Below are 23879 nucleotides of genomic sequence, written 5' to 3' on the forward strand. Positions count from 1 at the left end.
AGATTGTAAAAGTCCCTCCAGCAATAGGAGCGAGGACCTCTTACCTTACCCGGAGGTCTTCTGGAATCTGAGACTGGGCTGTGTGAGCTTTCTGCTGAGTTCGTTTTTCACTGTCCCGGTTTCCGGCACGATGGGCCTTCCCCTGCTCTGGGTTTCTTTGCCTTCTGCCTCTAGTGCCAGGAGCTTCACTGAGTTGGGCTCCTCCTGTGCTTGGCCTCTTCTGCACAGAGGTTGGTTCAGCCAGGTTAAATCCAAGTCATGGCACCAGAGATGTCACGTGAGTGTATGCTCCTCGGTTCTTTGTCTCGTCACAACAAAGATTTGGAGTGACGGACATTAAAGCCCTCAGCACGTCACAGCTTTTGGGTTTTGGACAAACCGTGTTATAGCTCTTAGGCAAATCAGTGTTACAGCTCTATTTTATTTACAAGATAGCAGGAGAATCCATCCTTGAAGCGTGAGGGCATGCCAACCTAAAGACTTGAAGAGAAGAGAGTGGAGGAGCGTGCGGGGGAGGGAGACAGAGAGAGGGAAAGAGAGAGAAAGAGCGCACGCATGTAATTAGCAGAAGTAGACAAAATCAGCAAGAATATATAAGACTTGAAAACAATATTAACCACCTTGATCTAACTGACATTTATAGAACCCTTTACCTATATTCTTTCGAAGTACATACTGATTATTCTTCAGAATAAATCACATGCAAGACAATGAAAAGAGTTTAGTACATTGAACAATATTGAGATCACATAAAGAATGTTCTCTGACCAAAGTAGAAAAGGGAAGCAAATTAGAAATCAACAGAATCAAATTAGAAGAAAATAGAAGGAAATTTGAAAAATATGCAAATATTTGGAAATTAAATAAGATACTTCTAATAACAAAGAAGAAATCACAAGGAAAATTAGAAAATATTTTGAACTCTTCATTTTCTTTCAAAATAAACATGCAACAAAGTCAAAGTATATGAGATGTTACCAAAGCCGATCATAGAAGGAAACTGATAACTTTAAATTTCTTTGTTAAAAAAGAAGCATTATTTGTAACAGCCACTTTGGGAGAAGGCAATGGCACCCTACTCCAGTACTCTTGCCTGGAAAATCCCATGGACGGAGGAGCTGGTAGGCTGCAGTCCATGGGGTTCACAAAGAGTCGGACACTTACTGAGCGACTTCACTTTCACTTTTCACTTTCATGCACTGGAGAAGGAAATGGCAACCCGCTCCAGTGTTCTTGCCTGGAGAATCCCAGGGACAGTGGGAGCCTGGTGGGCTGCCGTCTATGGGGTCACACAGAGTCGGACACGACTGAAGTGACATAGCAGCAGCAGCAGCATCCCCCCTTAGTGCTTTTTGCTGGTAATTAAAATGCTGCTTTATTGACTATGCCAAAGCCTTTGACTGTGTGGATCACAATAAACTGTGGAAAATTGAAAGAGATGGGAATACCAGGCCACCTGACCTGCCTCTTGAGAAACCTATATGCAGGTCAGGAAGCAACAGTTAGAACTGGACATGGAACAACAGACTGGTTCCAAATAGGAAAAGGAGTACGTCAAGGCTGTATATTGTCACCCTGCTTATTTAACTTATATGCAGAGTACATCATGAGAAACACTGGGCTGGAGGAAGCATAAGCTGGAATCAAGATTGCTGGGAGAAATATCAATAACCTCAAATATGCAGATGATACCACCCTTATGGCAGAAAGAGGAACTAAAAAGCCTCTTGATGAAAGTGAAAGAGAAAAGTGAAAAAGTTGGCTTAAAGCTCAACATTCAGAAAACTAAGATCATGGCATCTGGTCCCATCACTTCATGGCAAATAGATGGGGAAACAGTGGAAACAGTGTCAGATTTTAATTTTTTTTTTGGCTCCAAAATCACTGCAGATGGTGATTGCAGCCATGAAATTAAAAGACGCTTATTCCTTGGAAAGACGGAAGGTTATGACCAACCTAGATAGTATATTCAAAAGCAGAAACATTACTTTGCCAACAAAGGTCCATCTAGTCAAGGCTATAGTTTTTCCAGTGGTCATGTATGGATGTGAGAGTTGGACTGTGAAGAAAGCTGAAAGCCAAAGAATTAATGCTTTTGAACTGTGGTGTTGGAGAAGACTCTTGAGAGTCCCTTGGACTGCAAGGAGATCCTACCAGTCCATCCTAAAGGAGATCAGTCCTGGGTGTTCTTTGGAAGGACTGACGCTAAAGCTGAAACTCCAGTACTTTGGCCACCTCATGCGAAGAGTTGACTCATTGGAAAAGACTCTGATGCTGGGAGGGATTGGGGGCAGGAGAAGAAGGAGAGGATAGAGGATGAGATGGCTGGATGGCATCACTTACTCGATGGACATGAGTTCGAGTGAACTCCGGGAGTTGGTGATGGACAGGGAGGCCTGGCCTGCTGCAGTTCATGGGGTCGCAGAGAGTTGGACACAACTGAGCAACTGAACTGAACTGAACTGACACCTGTACAATATTAAATATTCCTAGCCATGAAAACAGCATGACTTCCCATTCCAATGTTCTTTTTGACCCTTGAAAATAAATTCAAACATTTTCTCCACAAAGGTAAAGTGCGTTTTTGTCAGCAGATACTTCGTTTTCGTTGATATTACAAATACCTTGTTTTCTATCTTTCTATCATATTTTCTAACTGGCTATTGATCATACACAGGAGAATTATTCATTTTAACATCTGATTTTGAATCTAGTTACCTGACTGAACTCTTTAACAAGTTCTAGTGGTTCTCCTGGATTTTCTATGCAAATAGTTATATCCTATGCTCTTTCCATTAAGCACGCAGAGACCTAAAGAAGCTAAAACTTGGTCGGGAACGCTTTGGAACACACCTTTTTCCTGCTTTGAGAGCCAGCGAATCCCCAAGGGACTAGTTCTTGGCTGAGCGCTCTCCTGACCCCGCCAGGTGGACCCACTTAACCGCGGGAACCTGCGGGGCGGCGGGGCGCCCCGCCCTTAGTCCCCGTCCCGCCAATCACAGCGAGGCCTCGCCAGGTGGGCCGGGAAGGGCCAATCCGGGACTCCTTTCCTCCCCCGCCGCCAGCACTCGGGAAAGTTTCTCGGCTGCTGGAAAACTTCTCCCACAGCATGATCCGGCTGTAATTTGTTGGGCCTGCAGGACCGTTGCCTTCCGCTGGGCCGCCTAGCCGCCCGCCCAGCCCCCGAGCCTCTCATCTCCGCAGCCCTCGAGCTGCCCTGTCTGCCCATGGCGGTGGCCGAGCTATACACAAAGGTAGGCGGGAGGACCAGACCTAAGGGAGGGCGCGTGGGAGGGCAGCGGCCAGACACTAGTGCTGACTGTACCTGGCGGCCGGGCCAAACCTGTGCACCTGGCGTTCTCGCCTCGGGGAGGGGCTGCGGAGGAACTGCGGGTCCGGGGAGAGTCGCCCCCTCGAGAGCTCCGGCCCCTGACCGTGGGGAAGGCCCTCTCTTCCCCACCCGTCCCCCGGCAGCCAGAGTCCCCTCGGGCTGGAAGACCGAGTGCGAGAGGCTGCTGCTCCGGACCCGAGCTTCTCGGTTTCCGGGGGGTCGCGTGTCCGTCCTGTTCCTGCGCCTCTCGGCCCCTCCTCCTGAGCCACAGGTGGAATCAGAGTTGCCCACGGAGACTTAGAAACCTCAGACATGGGCGAATAATAACATCCATAATCTTTCCTCTTGGGAGCCCCTTTGAGCACGTTGGCACAGAAGCTGGAACTGCAGCATTCAGGATGTTTCTAGAATTCCTGCATTCTGACTCCGGGAATCACTCTAGAGCATTCCTCTGAAACCTCCTCTTCGCCACCGGAGGGTTCCCTCCCCAACCCCTCCCCGCCACCCCACCCCAGTCTAGGAAGGCCAACATTCCCACACGGGGCCCAGAATCTTCTGAGATGAGCTTGGTTAAATACGAGGATAAAAAGTGTGAAAGTGTTGGCCCTTCTGAAAAAAAAATCCATTCTAATCGCTATAAAGCCATCCCCTACCCCAGTGGAGGAAATCTGTGGTCCCTGGTCCCCAGTATTCAAATGGATAAGACTAGAATTCAACAATTTCCCCTGACATGTGCCCTAGATTTATGTTTAAAAAGACACTTTTGCTGTAGAAATAAACAATAGCTGTAAATTTGTTTTAGTTGTTTAAGCAACTTTTTTTCTTCTACTTTGTTTAGTTAATAGTAAAAATATAAATTAAGCAAACTATTTCCCCCTCTAATGCATTTCCATTAACCAGAATTCTAAATGGCAGTGTTGGAATAGTTTTACCTGGGAGAATGTGAGTCATCAGATATTCAACCATGCTACTTAGGGCTTCAACTTATTGAAGGTAAAAGAAAATTCTTGAACAAAACTATTCTTGGAAGCTACTTTGGAGGACAGAGAAAAAAAATTTGATTAATCCATTTGAAGTAATTTTTCTTGAAGTAAAAATACAGGGATGTGAGGACACCTGTCATCAAGTGCCTCACACTAGAAATATTTATTAAATACCAACTACTAGGTACCTTGCCTGGAGAGTCCCAGGGACGGAAGAGCCTGGTGGGCTGCCGTCTATGGGGTCGCACAGAGTCGGACACGACTGAAGCGACTTAGCAGCAGCAGCAGCAGCAGGTACCAGGCACAATGTAGAAAAACTACTATGGACGAGTTTTCTAGAGGTGAGCTTGGATGGACAAAGACTGAGACTCCCAGAGCCAAAAGGCACCTTGATGGCCATCTCCACTCATTTTGTGTCCAAGTAGGTCCTGTGTCCATAAGCTGCTACCTTTCTTCCCGGTAGCCAGTCAGCCTCCACTTTGTCAGTTTCAGAGTACCCATCTGTGAAGCTCCCTGTTTAGGTTTTAGTGAACTTGCTTTGTTAAAGAGTTCTTCTTTAAACTGAGACAAAAGCTTACACTCTCTCCCTTGCTTCCCTATCTCTCCCTCCCTCCACCTTCCTGCTTGGGGGTGGGGGAGGGTAGAAAAACATTTTAAGTGATAGTCTTGCCTCCAAGAGTTTTCTTTTTTAATTTAATGTATATATTTTTGGCTGCACTGGGTCTTCATTGCTGTGTGCGGGCTTTCTCTAGATGCAGTGAGCAGGGGCTACCCTTCATTGTGCTGCTCAGGCTTCTCATTGAGGTGGCTTCTCTTATTGCAAAGAAGAGGTTCTAGGCACTCAGGCTTCAGTAGCTGCAGCATGCGGGCTCAGTAGTTGGGACTCCCAGGCTCTAGAGCACAGGCTCAGTAGTTGTGGCGCATGGGTTTAGTTGCTCCTTGGTATGTAGAATCTTCCCGGATCGGGGATCAAACCCAAGTCCCCTGCATCACCAGACAGATTATTATCCACTGCACCACCAGGAAATCCCAGAAATTTTCTGGTTAATGAGATGTGAGTACTGTCAAGGAATTCAATTTGCTGAGGCCTGGAAAGCACGGAGGTGCCTGCTCAGGGGTAGGGCTGAGAAGGGGAAAATCTTGACTGCCAAAGAGTTAAGTCAGGGCTTCATACTCCAATGAAGATTTTGAATGGGGTGTTTTAGGAAGTCAGATATGCCAGCAGTGACCATGGGACTCTGTGCCTGTGGGAGAGGCTGGAGTCAGGTAGCTGAGTTCTCAGGTCATCCTAAATGTCCGGGAAAGAATCAGGGCTGCAGTATTAGAAGTGCAGGATGCAAGCTGAGTCCAGAGAGCTTAAGATAGATAAAGAAGAGAGACAGCTAGGGCCTCTGAGGGGGAGGGGTGAGCCAAGAACGACATGAGATTAGAGTCTGGATGATGGAAGCTGGATGGTGCTGTTGACGCAGGGACTTCAGGAGGAGGAGACGTTAGGGGAGTTACGAGGCAAGGTTTGTATCTGCAGAGGCTGAGGTGTTTGAGGGGGCTTCCTGGGAGCATTGCCCTGGCTGATTGGAGCCTGGTGTAGAGGATGGGCCTGGAGTTTCTGCCCAAAGGTAGCCACTGAAGCCCAGGCAGTGAGGGCCTCAGCAAGAGGTGAAAGAGAGCCAAGACAGGACACTAGGGCTGCATCCCCTCAGGAAGGGAGAGGAGGCTGAGGGGAGGCAGATGGAGCCACCGCAGGGAGGAGGACACGGGAGACCTGGCGTGGGAACCACAGGAAGAGGTTCTGAGAAAGGAGACTCCTGCGAGGCGAAGTGTTGAGAGTAGTTGCTGACAGTTGGAGTGTAAAATGACCCACCCCTTTTCAAAATCTGTTTGGCAATATGCCTTAGAAATGTTCAGAGCGTTTGCTGTTCAGCAGCTGCACTATTTGAAATCTCTCTGAGAAAAACCGGTCCGGCCATCCTCTACTTGAGCCACTCTGGGGGCCCTTGTCACTTTCAGACTCACCAACCAGCCACAAGCTGCACCACCCCCCCCCAACCCCCGCATCGTCAGGAGCCACCTGCCAGCTCCTACCTTGGCTCATGCTTTGCCAGGCTTCCTGCTGCCCTGCAGTGCGTTCCTGCAGCTTCCCCACTTTGTGCCCTGGTACAGTATCTGTCTGTGCTGCTCACCAGAGCCTTACCTTTACAAATTCAATTTGAGCAGTGCCTCATCGCTCTCTTTTTAATCGAAGTACAGTTGATTTACAATATTGTATTCGTTTCAGGTGTACAGCAAAGTTACTCGGTTATATATCTTTTTTAAGATTATTTTCCTTGATAGACGAGTGCAAGATATTGAATGTTGTTCCCTGTGTTATACAGTAAACCCTTTTTGCTTATCTATCTTATCTATAGTAGTTTGAATCTGTTAATCCCATACTCCTGGTTTATCTCTCCCTCCTCCACTCCTTTCCCCCATTGGTAACCATAAGTTTGTTTCCCATGTGAGTCTGTTTTGTATATAGATCCATTTGTATTATTTTTTTGATTATACATGTAAGTGGTATAATATTTGTCTTTCTCCAACTTAATGTGATATTCTCTAGGTCCATCCATGTTGCTGCAAATGAAAGTATTTCATTCTTTTTTATGGCTGAATGTGTGTGTGTGTGTGTGTGTGTGTATGAGAAACACATCTTCTTAAGCCAGTCATCTGTTGATGGGCACTGGATTGTCTCCATGTCTTGGCTGTTATGAATAGTGCTGCTATGAACATTGCAGGGCATGTATCCTTTTGAATTAGAGTTTTCATCTTTTTCGGATATAGGCCCAGGATTGGGATTGCTGAATAATACGGTAGTGCTATTTTTAGTTTTTTAAGGAACCTCCATACTGTTTTCCATAGTGACCATCAATTTATATTCCTACCAACAGTGTCAGAAGGTTTTTTTTCCCACACCCACTCCTGCATTTATTAGTTGTAGACATTTTGATGATGGGTAGTATGGTCACTATGAGGCGATACCTCATTATGGTTTTAATTTGCATTTCTCTAATAATAATTAATTATTATTAGTTGTTGTTTAGTAGCTAAGTTGTGTCCGACTCTTGTGACCCCATGGACTGTGGCCTGCCAGGCTCCTCTGTCCATGGGATTTCCCAGGCAAGAATACTAAAGTGAGTTGCCATTTCCTTCTCTGAGGCATCTTCCCAGCCCAGGGATTGAAACCACATCTCCTCTGTCTCCTGCATTGGCAGACAGATTCTTTACCATTGAGCCAACCAGGGAAGCCCAATCATTATTAACTAATTGCTAATAATTAGCAGCGTCAAGCATCTTTTCATGTGCCCATTGCCCATCTGTATGTATTCTTTGGACAAATGTCTATTGATGTCTTCTGCCCATTTTTTCATTGGGTTGTTTATTTTATTTTGAGTTGTATGGGGGTACTTGTGTATTTTGGATATTAACCTCTTGTTGAGGTTAACTCACATTGTTGAGCAGTGCCTCTTCTGAGAAATTTTTGCAGCCAGTCCCTCCATCCAGGCACATTTCATGATGATGTAGCAGCTCCTTAACTCTTTCTCCCCTGTTGACCAAGAGTTTCTAGAGAACAGGGAGCAGTAAGGACTCAGTAAATGTTTGATGTGTGCATGCATGAATGAGTTTTTCTGCTTTCAGAAAGAGCTATGGGCATGACAAAGATGGTATGGATCATGGTTACTTTTATCTTATAGTCACTGACTACTTATTATGTGCCAGATGCCATCCTCAGAGGTTTGTGAACTTTATCCTCAGAGCATCTTTCATTTAATCTGAATGCACTGGTCATAACAAACACCCTCTTCCAACAACACAAGAGAAGACTCTATACATGGACATCACCCGATGGTCAACACCAAAATCAGATTGATTATATTCTTTGCAGCCAAAGATGGAGAAGCTCTATACAGTCAGCAAAAACAAGACCAGGAGCTGACTGTGGCTCAGACCATGAACTCCTTATTGCCAAATTCAGACTTAAATTGAAGAAAGTAGGGAAAACCACTAGACCATTCAGGTATGACCTAAATCAAATCCCTTATGATTATACAGTGAAAGTGAGAAATAGATTTAAGGGCCTAGATCTGATAGATAGAGTGCCTGATGAACTATGGAAAGAGGTTCATGACACTGTACAGGAGACAGGGATCAAGACCATTTCCATAGAAAAGAAATGCAAAAAAGCAAAATGGCTGTCTGGGGAGGCCTTGCAAATAGCTGTGAAAAGAAGAGAAGCGAAAAGCAAAGGAGAAAAGGAAAGATATAAACATCTGAATGCAGAGTTCCAAAAAATAGCAAGAAGAGATAAGAAAGCCTTCTTCAGCGATCAATGCAAAGAAATAGAGGAAAACAACAGAATGGGAAAGACTAGGGATCTCTTCAAGAAAATCAGAGATACCAAAGGAGCATTTCATGCAAAGATGAGCTCAATAAAGGACAGAAATGGTATGGACCTAACAGAAGCAGAAGATATTAAGAAGAGATGGCAAGAATACACAGAAGAACTGTACAAAAAAGATCTTCACGACCCAGATAATCACAATGGTGTGATCACTGACCTAGAGCCAGACATCCTGGAATGTGAAGTCAAGTGGGCCTTAGAAAGCATCACTACGAACAAAGCTAGTGGAGGTGATGGAATTCCAGTTGAGCTATTCCAAATCCTGAAAGATGATGCTGTGAAAGTGCTGCACTCAATAGGCCAGCACATTTGGAAAACTCAGCAATGGCCACAGGACTGGAAAAGGTCAGTTTTCATTCCAATCCCAAAGAAAGGCAATGCCAAAGAATGCTCAAACTGCCGCACAATTGCACTCATCTCACACGCTAGTAAAGTAATGCTCAAAATTCTCCAAGCCAGGCTTCAGCAATATGTGAACCGTGAACTTCCTGATGTTCAAGCTGGTTTTAGAAAAGGCAAAGGAACCAGAGATCAAATTGCCAACATCCGCTGGATCAGAGAAAAAGCAAGAGAGTTCCAGGAAAACATCTATTTCTGCTTTATTGACTATGCCAAAGCCTTGGACTGTGTGGATCACAATAAACTGTGGAAAATTCTGAAAGAGATGGGAATACCAGACCACCTAATCTGCCTCTTGAGAAATCTGTATGCAGGTCAGGAAGCAACAGTTCGAACTGGACATGGAACAACAGACTGGTTCCAAATAAGAAAAGGAGTTTGTCAAGGCTGTATATTGTCACCCTGTTTATTTAACTTATATGCAGAGTACATCATGAGAAACGCTGGACTGGAAGAAACACAAACTGGAAGCAAGATTGCCGGGAGAAATATCAATAACCTCAGATATGCAAATGACACCACCCTTATGGCCGAAAGTGAAGAGGAACTCAAAAGCCTCTTGATGAAAGTGAAAGTGGAGAGTGAAAAAGTTGGCTTAAAGCTCAACATTCAGAAAACGAAGATCATGGCATCTGGTCCCACCACTTCATGGGAAATAGATGGGGAAACAGTGGAAACAGTGTCAGACTTTATTTTTCTGGGCTCCAAAATCACTGCAGATGGTGACTGCAGCCATGAAATTAAAAGACGCTTACTCCTTGGAAGGAAAGTTATGACCAACCTAGATAGCATATTCAAAAGCAGAGACATTACTTTGCCAACAAAGGTCCGTCTAATCAAGGCTATGGTTTTTCCTGTGGTCATGTATGGATGTGAGAGTTGGACTGTGAAGAAGGCTGAGCGCCAAAGAATTGATGCTTTTGAACTGTGGTGTTGGAGAAGACTCTTGAGAGTCCCTTGGACTGCAAGGAGATCCAACCAGTCCATTCTGAAGGAGATCAGCCCTGGGATTTCTTTGTAAGGAATGATGCTAAAGCTGAAACTCCAGTACTTTGGTCACCTCATGCGAAGAGTTGACTCATTGGAAAAGACTCTGCTGCTGGGAGGGATTGGGGGCAGAAGGAGAAGGGGACGACAGAGGATGAGATGGCTGGATGGCATCACTGACTCGATGGATGTGAGTCTGAGTGAACTCCCGGAGTTGGTGATGGACAGGGAGGCCTGGTGTGCTGTGATTCATGGGGTCACAAAGAGTCGGACACGACTGAGCAACTGATCTGGTCTGATCTGATCTGCTGTGTTAGATATTGCTATCCCATTTTTACAAATCATTCAAACTTTCATGCATTGGAGAAGAAAATGGCAACCCACTCCAGTGTTCTTGCCTGGAGAATCCCAGGGACGGGGGAGCCTGGTGGGCTGCCGTCTATGGGGTCGCACAGAGTCGGACACGACTAAAGCGACTTAGCAGCAGCAGCAAGTAAGTTGCCTAAGGTTCCATAGAAGCAATCCAGCTAGGATTAAAAGCCTGTCTTCTTAATACATCCTACTGTTACCACCTATTCAACCACCTTCATCATCTTCAGTTTCTTCAAGGGATCTGACCTTTCTCCCCACAACACAGAGGACTTTTGGAAAGTCCATCCATTTCATGGCTACCTCCTCCAACATCTGGTTATTTATCAGATCAAATAACCTTCTAATAACTAATTAGTTATTCTAGTTACTTCTGATAACTAAAATGGAACCAATCCCAATGTCCAGCATAGGGCTAGAGTTAAGTGAATTACAGAAAAAAGAATAGTATGAAGCCATTGAAAATGCTACTTATGAAGAGTTCATAACAACATGGTAAAATGAGGACACAAGAATGTATCCGCTGTGTGATCATAAACAAATAAAATATGCAAAGTATGGAGACCATGTATATCAGTAACAATTCGGCAGTCAGTTCTCTAGCTGCAGAGGAGTCAAGGAGAATGAAGGCTGAGGAAGTATCTTTAGGTGTGGCCTCCAGGATGTCCTTGGCATTGCTTATCTTTTCTAAAACTGTGAGGGCAAGAGGGGACACCTGGGCATGATCACAGACTGAAGGTACGGAACTGGTGGAAGACTGAAATTTGAAGATATAAGAAAGGCACTAGGCATGGAATAGCTTCAGAAGGGACTGGTGGACCTGAGGCAGGGTGGCAGGAGTTAAGCCATGGAGCTGTTTAGAATGAGGTGCGGGCAGGACTGAGAGCGTGAGCAGAGTGACAGTGCTACCACACTCCTTACAGTGTCATTCCAGACCTGTCACCATCGAGGCCACCTTCCTCTGGAACATTTTCAATTCCTTGATGCCCGTCTTAGTGGCACAGCTCTCCAGGTCTGGTCTGCTCAGCCAGAGGACTGTGGAACTTGTGGGGCTGCAGCCTCCTGGGAGCAGCCCTCTGTGCAGGCGAGCATTAAGTCGTGTTCTGTTGGTTTTAAGCAGAGCTGCTGTGTGCTGCTCCTGGAATGCACTGACACGATGACGGGGCTAAGTCTTGGCTCCGCTGCTTCCTAACTGGATGACATTGAGCAAGTTACTTAACTTCGCTGAGTTTCCACACCCATAGAATGGATTTAAGTCTTGACAGTCATTTTCATTGATTTTTACACAAGTCAATAAATAACTTATATAAAATCCCTAGCACAATACCTGACACATAATGCTTAATAGAGGTTAGTTGTTTTTTTTTTAATATTGATCCTATTGTAATACAGTTAATTTTTGGTACCTAACCATTGGATGTTACATTTATTCCTGTTTAATTTTCCATCTTGTTGTTCAGTGTTCTGCAGCTTATCAAAACCTTTTTGAATCTTTAAAAAAAATTTTTTTTAATCTTGATCATCTTTAGCTCATCATTTAATGTGCATATTTGATACACGTGTTCTGGTTTTTTTTATCTAAGATATTGGTGATGGTGATGAATGCAGGGTGCAGCAGTAGAGCTTTATAGCATGCTTCTAAAGACCTTAAATTGCTCTTTCTAATTAATCAGGACTCAGGTCTTACCGCAGATTCACAAATTATATTATCCTTTACCCATCTCTTTCTCTTTCTTGAGCTTGAGGAATTCACAAGGCATCTTCACAGAAGTTCTGCTGAGACTCAGATATGCAAGGTCAAGAGAAATGCAGCCCAGGGCCTCAGTCTAAAATAAGGTCAAAACTGAGTTGAGTAATTTCCATTTGGGTATTCTAAACAGTTTTAGACTTCTATATATCATTAACCACTCTGGAAAATTAGATTTATCTATCATATTATATTTATCTATTGTATTATGTATGAATAGTTTAGGGATTTCCTTGGCAGTCCGGTGGTTAAGAGTCCACGCTCCCAATATGGGCGGTGTGGGTTCAATCCCTGGTTGGGAAACTAAGGTCCTGCATATTGCATGGCGTGGCCAAAAAAGAAAAAAATTAAATTATATATGAGTAGTTCAAAAGAGTATAAAAAGGGGGATGTAAAGACTAAAATACCAAGTTTATTTGTGCAAACTACTTGGAATTTGAATTTTTGCACATAAATTTTTATGTTTTATACTATCTATGGGGAGATCACTGTATTGAGTTCCAGGGCACAGAGACAAGGCTCCTGAAGCTCACATGCCAGTGGTGGAGAAGGGAAGCTACCTGAAACCCGGGGAAGGGGCAGAGAGAGAGCTCTGAATAGGAAGCATCCAGTCCTGCCTGGGGTGGAGGGTATAGTGGGTGGGTCGGGGGGGAACTACCACATGTGGGAGTCTTGAATTGACTCCGACTGCTCAGAGCAGTTTGCTCACTGCAGGGGAGAGGATGGTTGACACTGTGGGTGGAGGAACAGAAAGTGCACAGCAAAGAGTCAGGAAGAGTTTGGCATGTTCCAGAATCTGCTAGTGGTTCGGTGAAAATGAAGGTGAGTGAGGCCTGAGTAGGAGAACTGGCTTGACAGTGGTTCCCAGGCCTGGATGTTTACCACCATCCATCAGGGGGCATTTTTAGTCTTCATCTTGCTGGGCCCCACTCATGGAAATTCAGGTGTGGGTAAAGGACTCTGTGTGTCCACAGAAACCGTGCGTTCAGCCTGGTTGAGGAAGCACTCAGCAGGCTGTGGGACCCGTCAGGAGATTGGTGGGGGCAGCACAGGGGAAGCGATGGGTGGCCGTGCATGGGGGAGTGGATGGGGCACACAGGTGGGCCCTGTTTAAGATGTAGGCCCTCTAGCACCTGGTGTCCATTAGGTTGTTAGGGGTGAAGGGAAGGCAAGTGGGGGTGCCCAGCAGTGTCCCAGGTTTCTGATTTGAGGAGTAAGAGAATTGAGGAGGAAGATCGCGTTTGAGGCTGGTGTAGTGATCACTTGAGCCCGGCAGTTGTGTGTCAGAAGACATTTAAGGGGTGACATATGGGAGACAGGTGGAAATGTGGTCTAGACCCACTGAGAGATCTGGGCTGGAAGGCCTCCATGGTGCTGGGGGAGTGGTGGAAGCTGTGGGCATGGCTGAAAGGCTCCAGAAACAGTCTATCATGAGGAGAGGCCACCAGGACCTTGGGAGACACAGGAGGAGGCTGGGGAGCAGAGAGGAGCCTGGAGGAATGGCTGAGGTGGAGGAGGAGGAGAGAGGGAGTGTGGGGCCACTGCTCTGGCCTGGCTGACGGAGAGTGTGGAGACCCCCTTCCAGTTCAGAGAGTGGCGAGGAAGAAGACCCCCAGCACCCTACACGCCGAGTAAAGTCTCCAAGCCATTCAGTGCCTGATACCGGTAGATCCCTTAAATAGGCAGGAGACATGAGCACGTGCCACTCTCATCTCGTCTGAGCATGTAGGGGGGAAGGATGTGGCCTGTCCCTGGGGATGTGTCACTTCCTGAGGGTCAGGACTCCTGAAGCCTTTGCCTCCTTCCCCAGCCTCCTGGGCTGGCTGCTGCTAAGTCACTTCAGTCATGTCTGACTCTGTGCGACCCCATAGATGGCAGTCCACCAGATTCCCCCATCCCTGGGATTCTCCAGGCAAGAACACTGGAGTGGGTTGCCATTTCCTTCTCCAATGTATGAAGGTGAAAAGTGAAAGTGAAGTTGTTCAGTCGTGTCTGACTCTGTGCGACCCCATGGACTGCAGCCTACCAAGCTCCTCCATCCATGGGATTTTCCAGGCAAGAGTACTGGAGTGGGGTGCCATTGCCTTCTCTCTGGGCTGGGGCACACCATGATTTCCCTCTGTGGGAGGTGGGCCTCTCCTCTCTCCTGGCCCCACTGCAGGCGGCCCTGGAGGGCTTGGCAGGTGCCCAAGTCCGGGGGCACCTGCCCTAATAGGAAGGAGCCATCCTGGGGAGGTCATATGAGAGCTAGTCACATTGTTTGTCCAAACGCTGCAAAGGTAGCTCTCTCTCCGCTTTGAAGTGTGGCCTTGTGGGTCGAGGAATGTGCAGCAGGAGGGCAGGACCTAATGGGTGTAACTGAGGTGGAACTGGGTAAACTTGGGCTGTTTACTTACCAGGTTGGGTCTCAGCTGCGGGGCTCTAAACAGCTGACAGCCTTGCCGGCGGAGACACCAGGCTTGGTGGGGTGTGGGCAGTCCGGGGGTCTAGGGCTGAGGAGGAAATTTGTGTTCTTGCTGGAGAAAAACAGACTTTGGTTTCACGCGACCTATTACATTTCATGCTACTTTGAGCTGAAACAAACCAGCCTGTGCACTCTCAAGGAGACGGTTGCGTTGAGAGTTCAGGATTATTTTCTAGGCAGGCTCATTTAATTAACAAGTAGTTCAAAGAAGGAGTCCCAAGCTTTGGCTTCCTGGAGTCCTGGCCTTTGAGATGCTCTGTGTAGTATTTGGTGAGTTACTGACCTCTCTGGGCTGGAGTTTGGGAATCAGTTAAACAAAGGGCTTGGGTTGGTTTAGTGATTTTTGCATCACTTCTCAGAGCCCAAGGATTCCATGGAAAGGCCTGGGGGACCTCAGCTGCAGAACATGGTAGGCTACCACCATTTCGTTTGAAGCGATCTCTAAAAAGAACTTTGACCGGCAACTTGGAAAAGACAATCTCCCGGGACCCTTTCAGCTATAAAATTCTATAGTGGCCAACTCTTGATAAATGGGATAGTCTCAAATTATTTTTATCATAAAAATATTAGTGATTTCAGTTTTATAAAGTTAGTAATAATGTTTTCGATAGCAGATCTCATGTGAAAAACAGTAGCCCATGGCTACAAGTATGTGTGGAGTGTGGGTGTGGGTGTCTGTGCTTGTGAGGCTTCTGTCCACCTGTTTGCATGGGTGTGTATTTCAAGTGTGTGTCATCACCTGCCAGGTCATTCTTTTTTAATATTTGTTTATTTATTTGTCTGTGCTGGGTCTTAGTTGCAGCATATGGTATCTAGTTCCCTAACCAGGGATGGAACCCCAGCCCCCTGTATTGGGTGCATGGAGTCTTAACCACTGGACCACCAGGGAAGTCCCTGCCAAGTCATTCTTTCTTTCTCTTTAATATTTAGTTATTTATTTGGCTGCACTGGGTCTTATCTGTGGCATGTAGCATCTTCGATCTTTGTTGCAGCACATGGAATCCTTTAGTTCTGGCATGTGAACCCTTAGTTCTGGCATGTGGGATCTAGTTCCCTGACCCCCAGCCCCCTGCGTTGGGAGTGTGGAATTGCTAGCCACTGGACCACCAGGGAAGTCCCTGCTGGGTCATTCTTCCATTTTCTCTCTCTCTCTGTTTCCCTCCCACCCACCCCACCCCACTCACAAATATTACTCACCCCATGCCACATTTCAGCAAGCTCCTACTCTTAGCTAGCTGTCAAGAATTAAAGCAACCCAGACAACTTAGGGAGTCATGATTGATATCAAATCAATGATATACATACATTTTTGTTTGATAAGTGAGGTAGCTTATATTAACTAATAGATTAATAAATGTGCTTCTCAGCCAACTTTGTCCTAATCTAGTCCTGGTACCTGAAACTTTGTTTTATACTTATTCTTTATTTCCTTCAACAACTTATTATGAAAATTTAAAGTATACAAAAGAGTTGAAAAAACTTTACAGTCAGCCTCTGTCCCACCACCTAGATTGCAGTATGAATATTTGACTGTATTTGTTGTATCGCATCTGTGCATCTTTTTATACTTCTGTCCACTCCTCAGCCCATCTTATTTTTGGAAGCATTTTAGGGTAATTGCATACATCAATATGTGTCCTCCTAAATATTTCAGTATGCACATTGTTCAGAGTTCCATATTCAGTTTTTGGTTTTTGGCCATATCACATGGTTTGCAGCATCTTAGTTCTCTGACCAGGGATTAAACCTGAGTGATGGCAACGAAAGTGCCAAGTCCTAACCACTGGACCACCAGGGAATTTCCAAGAGTTCCATATTTGTTTAGTTCTTCGTGTAAAATTTCCAGACAACAAAATGTACCAATCTTAAGTGTACATCCTCTGAGGTTTGAAAAGTGCTTAACACCTATTAACCAAAACCCCTTCAAGGTGCAAAATGTTGCCATAGCCCACAAGAGTACCTCCCTGGACCCACCATACCTGGAGGCGACTATTGGTCTGAGTTTTTCTCCACATTATATTTGTTTTACTTGTTCTAATACTACATTTAAAGGACTCGTACAGAATGTACTCATTTGTGTACAGCTTCTTTAACTCAATCTAACACTTGGAGATTCACTCATGTTCTTGTTTGTATCAGTAGTTAATTCTTTTTATTGGTAAGTAGTAGTCCATTGTATGAGGATACCACAGTTTTATGTTTTTTTTATTCTCATGGACACAGAGTGGACACAGAGTCCACTTAGTGGACACAGAGTCTAATTTTCAGCAGTTATGAATAAAGTTACTATGAAATGTTCATGTACAAGTCTTTTTGTAAACATATTTTTAATTTTTGCCTTGTTTTGTTTTGGCCATGATGCACACATGCAGGACCTTAGTTGCTTGACCAGGGGTCAAACCTGCCCCTTGCAGAAGTCTTACACACTGCCAGGGAAGTCCCATATTTTCCTTTAAAGATGATATATTCTGATTTACATTACTTATAAAAGTAAAATATGCAAAATGTAGAGACTATATAAAATCATAGTGAATAAGAATGAAAAATCATAATTATTGCCCAGAATTTTATGCAACTGAAATAAGCATGATCTCTCAACCTAGAGAAATATTTCCCCATGGTGGAAAGGCACCAGCAGACCACGGGCCACGTGTTCAGACCAGGCCGTCGTTTGGTCATGACGTTTGCCTTCTCAGCTGTCCAGAAGCAGAGGTTCACAGAGGACAGTGTCTTGTGCGTGACTGTCCCCAGAGTCAAGGATGCTGCCAGTGCCAGTTCAGTGACCAGGGACTATACTCAGCAGGATGGCAGGCGCTTAGGCAAAAGTGCCTTGACTTTTTCTCCTACAGGCACAAACATTGCCTGTTACAAGAATTTACACACTCGACAATTACCTTCAGAAAGTCCATCTGTTCTGGTGAGGGACAATGCCAGAGGACCAACATTCCTTTGGCCTTTGAGTATAAGGAGGTAGAACAGGGGTGCCACTGTAGACACCAGCCTGAACTGGTTGCTCATCTCAGGTCTGCTTCTGGGGAACCTGGAGTCCCTGAGGCTAGTTTTCTCTGGGAAATGAGGGTTAGATGCTGGATGGCCTATTAGGCTTCATCTAGATCTGGGATGGGTTATGAGCTATCCAGCCTCTGGATTCAGGAATTTTTCTAAGTGCTGCTTCATGTCTCCATGTGAGTGCTTCCCAATTCTTGTTCCTTTTGGCCTGGTTATGTCTCAGGGTAGAGGGGTATCCCGTAGGGGTACCCCATTGCTAGAAACCACTGATATGTGAGCAGAGAGATGCAAATATACACATATGCACATACAGCTCTAGGTTAGAGATTGGCTGAGTTAGTAAAAAGACCATGTTGACAAACCAGCACTGTGCCAGACACATACATGATAGATGCCTAGATGTTGAATCTGTAAATTAATGGCTAGATGGATGAATGAACAAGAGAGTAAAGAACAAATAAATGAATGGATGACCACAGAAGAATGTGAGACGTGGGGTCCCGGTCAGAGCAAGAGCAGTGAGTGTATGATGCTGACAGCACGCGTGGAGGAGGGAGAATGGCTCGTAGAGTCCTATCACGGCTGCCTGGTAGGGACATGGCAGTCACTTTGTGTTTCTCTCAAGCAGCATTCAGGAACCACTGGTGAATTCTGGAGAGTGAGGCTGCCTGCTTCCCAGTGTATGAGTGTGAATTGTTATATTGTGATAACAACATACCATAGACTGGGTGTTTCAACAACAGAGATGTATTAATATTTTCTCACAGTTCAGAAGTCTGGACAGCCCCCGATCAAGGTGTTGGCAGGGCTGGTGTCTGGTGAGGGTCTTCTCTTTGGTGCAGACAGCTGTCTTCTCACTGTGAACTCCCATAGCCTTTCTTTTTATGCATGCAGGTAGAGAGAGTGTGTTTGCAAACTCTGTTGTATCTCTTCTTCTTATGACATTAATCCTATCAGACCAGGGCCTTGTTACCTTATTTAGCCTTAATTATTCCTCTTAAAGACCCTGTCTCCAACTACATTCACATATGGTTTAAGGCTTCGACATATGAAGTCTGGGGAGGGGGAACAATTCAGTACATAGCAGTGTGGTTCAAAAGCCTAAGGACTTGTACATCAGCACAGAGCCAGGTGGGAAACTGAGCTTGGAACTTCTGCGCTTCCCATGGAGGGAATCCCTGGCTGCTGACCAGTGCGGCAAGACTGTGATATCAGCACTGTGACAATACTTCCACAGCATTTTACAAAGTGCCACCAACTACACAGCTACACAGTCTTATTTCATTTTCCTGGCAAACCTATGAAGTAGGTCTTGTGCCCATTTTGCAGATGAGAAAAGTGAGCAGGAAAAGTGTCTGGCCCAGAGCCACATAGTCCATTAGTGATGAAATAAATCCTTCTGCTCCAATTCATGTCGCAGTGCTCAGATCTTCCCACTGACGGACTCACAGATTTCCTTTCCCCTCCCAGGCTTTCCTTTTCTTTTCGAGATATATTCAGGAGGCTTTGGGAATTCTGTTACTTGTGACATGAAGCAGCTAGACCTGGTGTATTGCAGATACACTAAAAATTACCTCAGGGGCTTTCCTGGCAGCTCAGTGGTAAAGAATCTGCCTGCCAGTGCAGGAGACACGGGTTTGATCCCTGATCTGGTAAGATCCCGTGTGCCGCAGAGCAGCTAGGCTCGTGCACCACAGCTATCGAGCCTGTGCTTTCGAGTCCAGGAGCTGCAACTACTGTAGTCTGAGTGCCCTAGAGCCTGTGCTCTGCAACAAGAGAAACCACCACACTGAGAAACCTGTGCACTGCCCCTAGAGAGTAGCCCCTGCCCTCCACAGTTACAGAAAAGCCCACATGGCAATGAAGACCCAGCACAGCCAATAAATACATTTTAAAAGTTATTTTTAAAAAAATTACCTCGGGCTTCCTTTGTGGTTCCGCTGGTAAAGAATCTGCCTGCAATGTGGGAGACCTGGTTTTGATTCCTGGGTTGGGACAATCCCTTGGAGAAGGGAAAGGCTGCCCACTCCTGTATTCTGGCCAGGAGAATTCCATAGACTGTATAGTCCATGGGGTTGCAAAGAGTTGGACACAACTGAGCGACTTTCACTTTCAAAAATTACATCACAAGCAAAAATTAGGTAAAAGTATTTCTAATGAACTTCAGTCAATTCAGTAGCTCAGTCGTATCCGACTCTTTGTGACCCCATGGACTGCAGCATGCCAGGCTTTCCTGTCCATCACCAACTCTTGGAGTTTACTCAAACTCATGTTCATTGAGTCAGTGATGCCATCCAACCATCTCATCCTCTGTTGTCCCCTTCTCTTCCTGCCTTCAATCTTTCCCAGCATCAGGGTCTTTTCAAATGAGTCAGTTCTTTGCATCGGGTGGCCAAAGTATTGGAGTTTCAGCTTCAGCATCAGCCCTTCCAATGTATATTCAGGACTGATTTCCTTTAAGATGGACTGGTTGGATCTCCTTGAAGTCCAAGGGACTCTCAAGAGTCTTCTCCAACACCACAGTTCAAAAGCATCAATTCCTTTGTGCTCAGCTTTCTTTATGGTCCAACTCTCACATCCATACATGACCACTGGAAAAACCATAGCTTTGACCAGACGGACCTTTGTTGGCAAAGTAATGTCGCTGCTTTTGAATATGCTGTCTAGGTTGGTCATAACTTTTCTTCCAAGGAGCAAATGTCTTTTAATTTCATGGTTGAAGTCACCATCTGCAGTGATTTTGGAGCCCCCCAAAAATAGTCTGCCACTGTTTTCACTGTTTCCCCATCTATTTGCCGTGAAGTGATGGGACCAGATGCCATGATCTTAGTTTTCTGAATGTTGAGTTTTAAGCCAACTTTTTCACTCTCCTCTTTCACTTTCATCAAGAGGCTTTTTAGTTCCTCTTCACTTTCTGTCATAAGGGTGTTGTCATCTTCATATCAGAGGTTATTGATATTTCTCCCAGCAATCTTGATTCCAGCTTGTGCTTCATCCAGCCCAACGTTACTGACATAAGTGAATAGAGAAAACTTTCCCTGAGTCTAGTCATCTAATGATTTGTATTTTGCTTTTAAAGTGCTGAAATTAAACTTGTCTTATTCTCTTGGTCAGTACAACAGGGTTTGGATTCCTGATTCTGAAGAAGTTTGGAAGTCTGCTGAAATAGCAAAGGACTATAGAGTTGGTGACAAAGTCTTGCAACTCCTGCTGGAGGATGGAACGGTGAGGGTCTTTGGTCCTGGCTACCTTTATATATTAAGGAGGAACCGTGGGTGTGTACAGGAGGGACAGGCAAATGTTGCTGTGGGTGCAGCCCACGGGTGGGCACATGAGGGGCAGCTGCTGCTGTGGATCCAGCTGTGTTCTTATGCCCCTCCCACCTGCCCTGCCCCCACCCCACACTGCCTTAAGGTATCAAGTTTCCTACATCAGCTGAGTCTCTCTCTGGAGTGAGAAACAGTGGATAGGTCTGTGTTCTGCACTGCCTTTCTGGGGATTCAGCAATGTTGGGAGGATGCTGAAATACGATTTTATTTTGGTTTTATGAGTCTTAGCACAGAGACTGGGTGAAGATGAGAAACTTGGAGAGGAAGTTATTTGAGTCGTTGAGCTATAAAGACATCTTACTAGATCCACAGCTAGGCTGACCTTAGGTTTTTAGAATCAAGTCTTTGGGTGCAGAGCTGGACAAAGGATTTTCATGGTCTATCTGGATGTGGGAGTTAGTCTGGGGAATATCACGTGAATATTAAAGTGGATTTCCAAGGTATGGAAAGGTCTCTTAAGAGACAGAACACGATATTGCCCATCAATCAGACGGACCTGGATTCGGGGGTCATTTCCTGAGATTCTGGGAAGGGAGACAAAGCAGTTTAAAAAGGGCACGTGCTCTAGAATCAGACTATCTGGATTCAAGTCCTACCACAGCCACTCACTAAGTCTGTGCCCGTGACTCCTTACCTTCGTCATGTGTCGGCTGAAGTTAGCAGCAGCAGGACCTCACAGGGCTGCTGGAGATCAGGTGAGATCATGCTTGGGGGCATATGCAGGTGCAGGGGATGAGGCCGAGATGCTGTTCTTTCCACTTAGCCTTCCCATTCCCAGCAGATGCTCCTGGGGGGCAGTTGTCTGATTAGGTATCAGATGGCTTTGGAGAGAAAAATCTCAGGGCGGCAGCTGCAGTGGAGTGTGCTGCTTTAGTAACATGAGCAGGGCTTCAGGTGGCCACATTCCTGGCCCTGAACCAGCTGCCGGGATGGAGGAGGAGGGGGAGAGGCAGGTAAGGTGATAGGCGGCCACACTGCGCTTTATTTAACCCATTGTCTACACCATGAAGGACAAAGCCTGCTTTGTGTAAGAAAATGTCACCTCTGTCTCCATGTTCTTCACATTCACATTTCCGCCCTCCCCCAAAGACTGTCTGTTCCATCTGTCTTTCCCTCTCTGTTTCTTTTACACATAAAATGTACACGTGTGCACACACACAGTGGCTGAACTGGAAAAGGAGGTTGTTGATTTGAAATAGATAACAGAAAAACTCAGGAAAAGTAAAAAATTATAAATGAGTAGCACTTTTCTTTATCTTATTCTTGAAAGTGTGTAGGTTATGAATAGCCTGCTTGGGGCAGGTCCATAACATAACTGCATTGATAATGAGCAGGCAGCTGCTCTGGGGACCTGTGCCCAGTCATCCTGGAGTGCCCCGAGCTGCTCTCCTTATGGAAAATGGCCCAACAAGTCAAACCCCCTGCCAGCACTGACTGGAGGCATCACGACACAGGCTTCAGAGTCAGCCAGACGCATGTTAACTGAGTGACCTTGGACAAGGATCTCAACCCCTCTGAATCTGTCTGCTTAAGTCTTGGTTTGGGATGCCATGCCCTCCTTGGAGAGCAGTTTTGAGAATCAAGTGGAAACCAGTGCAGAGTACTTGGCCCAGGGGCTGCAGAGCAAGTTCTTGCTAAGGGGCAACTGGCTCGCCTTTTGCACCTTGTGCCTTCCTGGGAAGGAAGGCAGCCCGGGAAGGTGGAAGAGAAGCAAGCCTGCTGGGTGACTTTGCTCAAGTCCCTTCCCAAAGCTGAGAAATGAAAGTACAGGAAGGTAGAACAGGTGGTGAAAAGGGCCCTTAATGCTCTGACACCTACAAGACCCACAAGACCTTTATTCTGCTCAGGCAGTTACTTCCAGAATATGCACTGGTGAAATCCCACAGAAGAGGGGCCATCCTGAGCCGGTTACTCGGCCCAGGGCTGAGGTTGATAGAAACAGGGAGCCCTGCAGCAGGAGACGTGCCCCTGGGAACACAGGCAGCTGCAGACATGAGTCACCTGCACAGGGAGCTGCCCACAGACAGACTCACCCACATCAGCTCCTTTGGACACTCCTCACCACCAAGAATGTCAACTTCATACAGAGATGCAGTAACCTTAGAGCTTCAAGGGCCCTTAGATCACTGAGTCATTTAGCAACAGAACCTTGTTTTCAAATGAAAATTTTTGTGGCACCCAGCAGCTGAATCACATACAAATAGAGGCCCTGTGTCAGAAATTGGACAGGGTACCCAGGTCCCTGGCCATATGGCTTCTCTGTCACCCCTCATTGAGGGTTCTGTAGCTCTGAGGATCCCCAATCCAGTCCAGCCCATCTTTTCACAGATGAAAGAAGAGAGACCCAGAGAGGGTATGTGATACACCCTAGGGCACACAGTCAATACCTTGATCCCCTGGCTCCCAAAAGTCAGATTATTTTCTCACTGCTATACATACATTTGTTTTCCAGAGTGCCAAAGAGGGGTAGATAGGAAAGAGGACAGTGATTCAGCAGAAACACTCCAAACCTTTTACTTCCAGAACTTTAATTTCATCTTTGTCCAAAGGAGCTGGATTATTCCGTTGATCCTGAATGTCTGCCTCCACTTCGAAATCCTGACATCCTCGTGGGTGAGAACGACCTCACAGCTCTCAGCTATCTCCATGAGCCTGCAGTGCTCCACAATCTCAGAATCCGTTTTGCAGAATCCAAACTCATTTACACCTACAGCGGTAAGGAAAGCAATTCCAGGAGAGCAGGAACGCTTGCTGTCTAGAGCATCCTGATTACATTTTAGATTATGTTTATATTAGAAATGTTGACTTCTGTCAAAATGTGTAATC

At 45.8% G+C, this 23879-nt stretch overlaps 1 protein-coding gene across 1 annotated transcript in view; it reads left to right on the forward strand.

Moving 5' to 3' along the window:
* Positions 1 to 2970: 2970 nt before the first annotated feature.
* MYO5C (myosin VC) overlaps positions 2971 to 23879 on the forward strand; it is a 117713-nt gene continuing 96804 nt past the window's right edge. The window contains exons 1-3 of the mRNA XM_055537948.1: positions 2971 to 3254; positions 20839 to 20949; positions 23603 to 23768. Of these exons, the coding sequence (XP_055393923.1) occupies positions 3228 to 3254; positions 20839 to 20949; positions 23603 to 23768 (304 nt within the window). The 5' untranslated portion in view covers positions 2971 to 3227. The remainder of the gene's footprint in view (positions 3255 to 20838; positions 20950 to 23602; positions 23769 to 23879) is intronic.

This window comes from Bubalus kerabau, chromosome 10 (assembly GCF_029407905.1).
Source record: "Bubalus kerabau isolate K-KA32 ecotype Philippines breed swamp buffalo chromosome 10, PCC_UOA_SB_1v2, whole genome shotgun sequence".
In the NCBI taxonomy this organism is placed as follows: domain Eukaryota; kingdom Metazoa; phylum Chordata; class Mammalia; order Artiodactyla; family Bovidae; genus Bubalus; species Bubalus kerabau.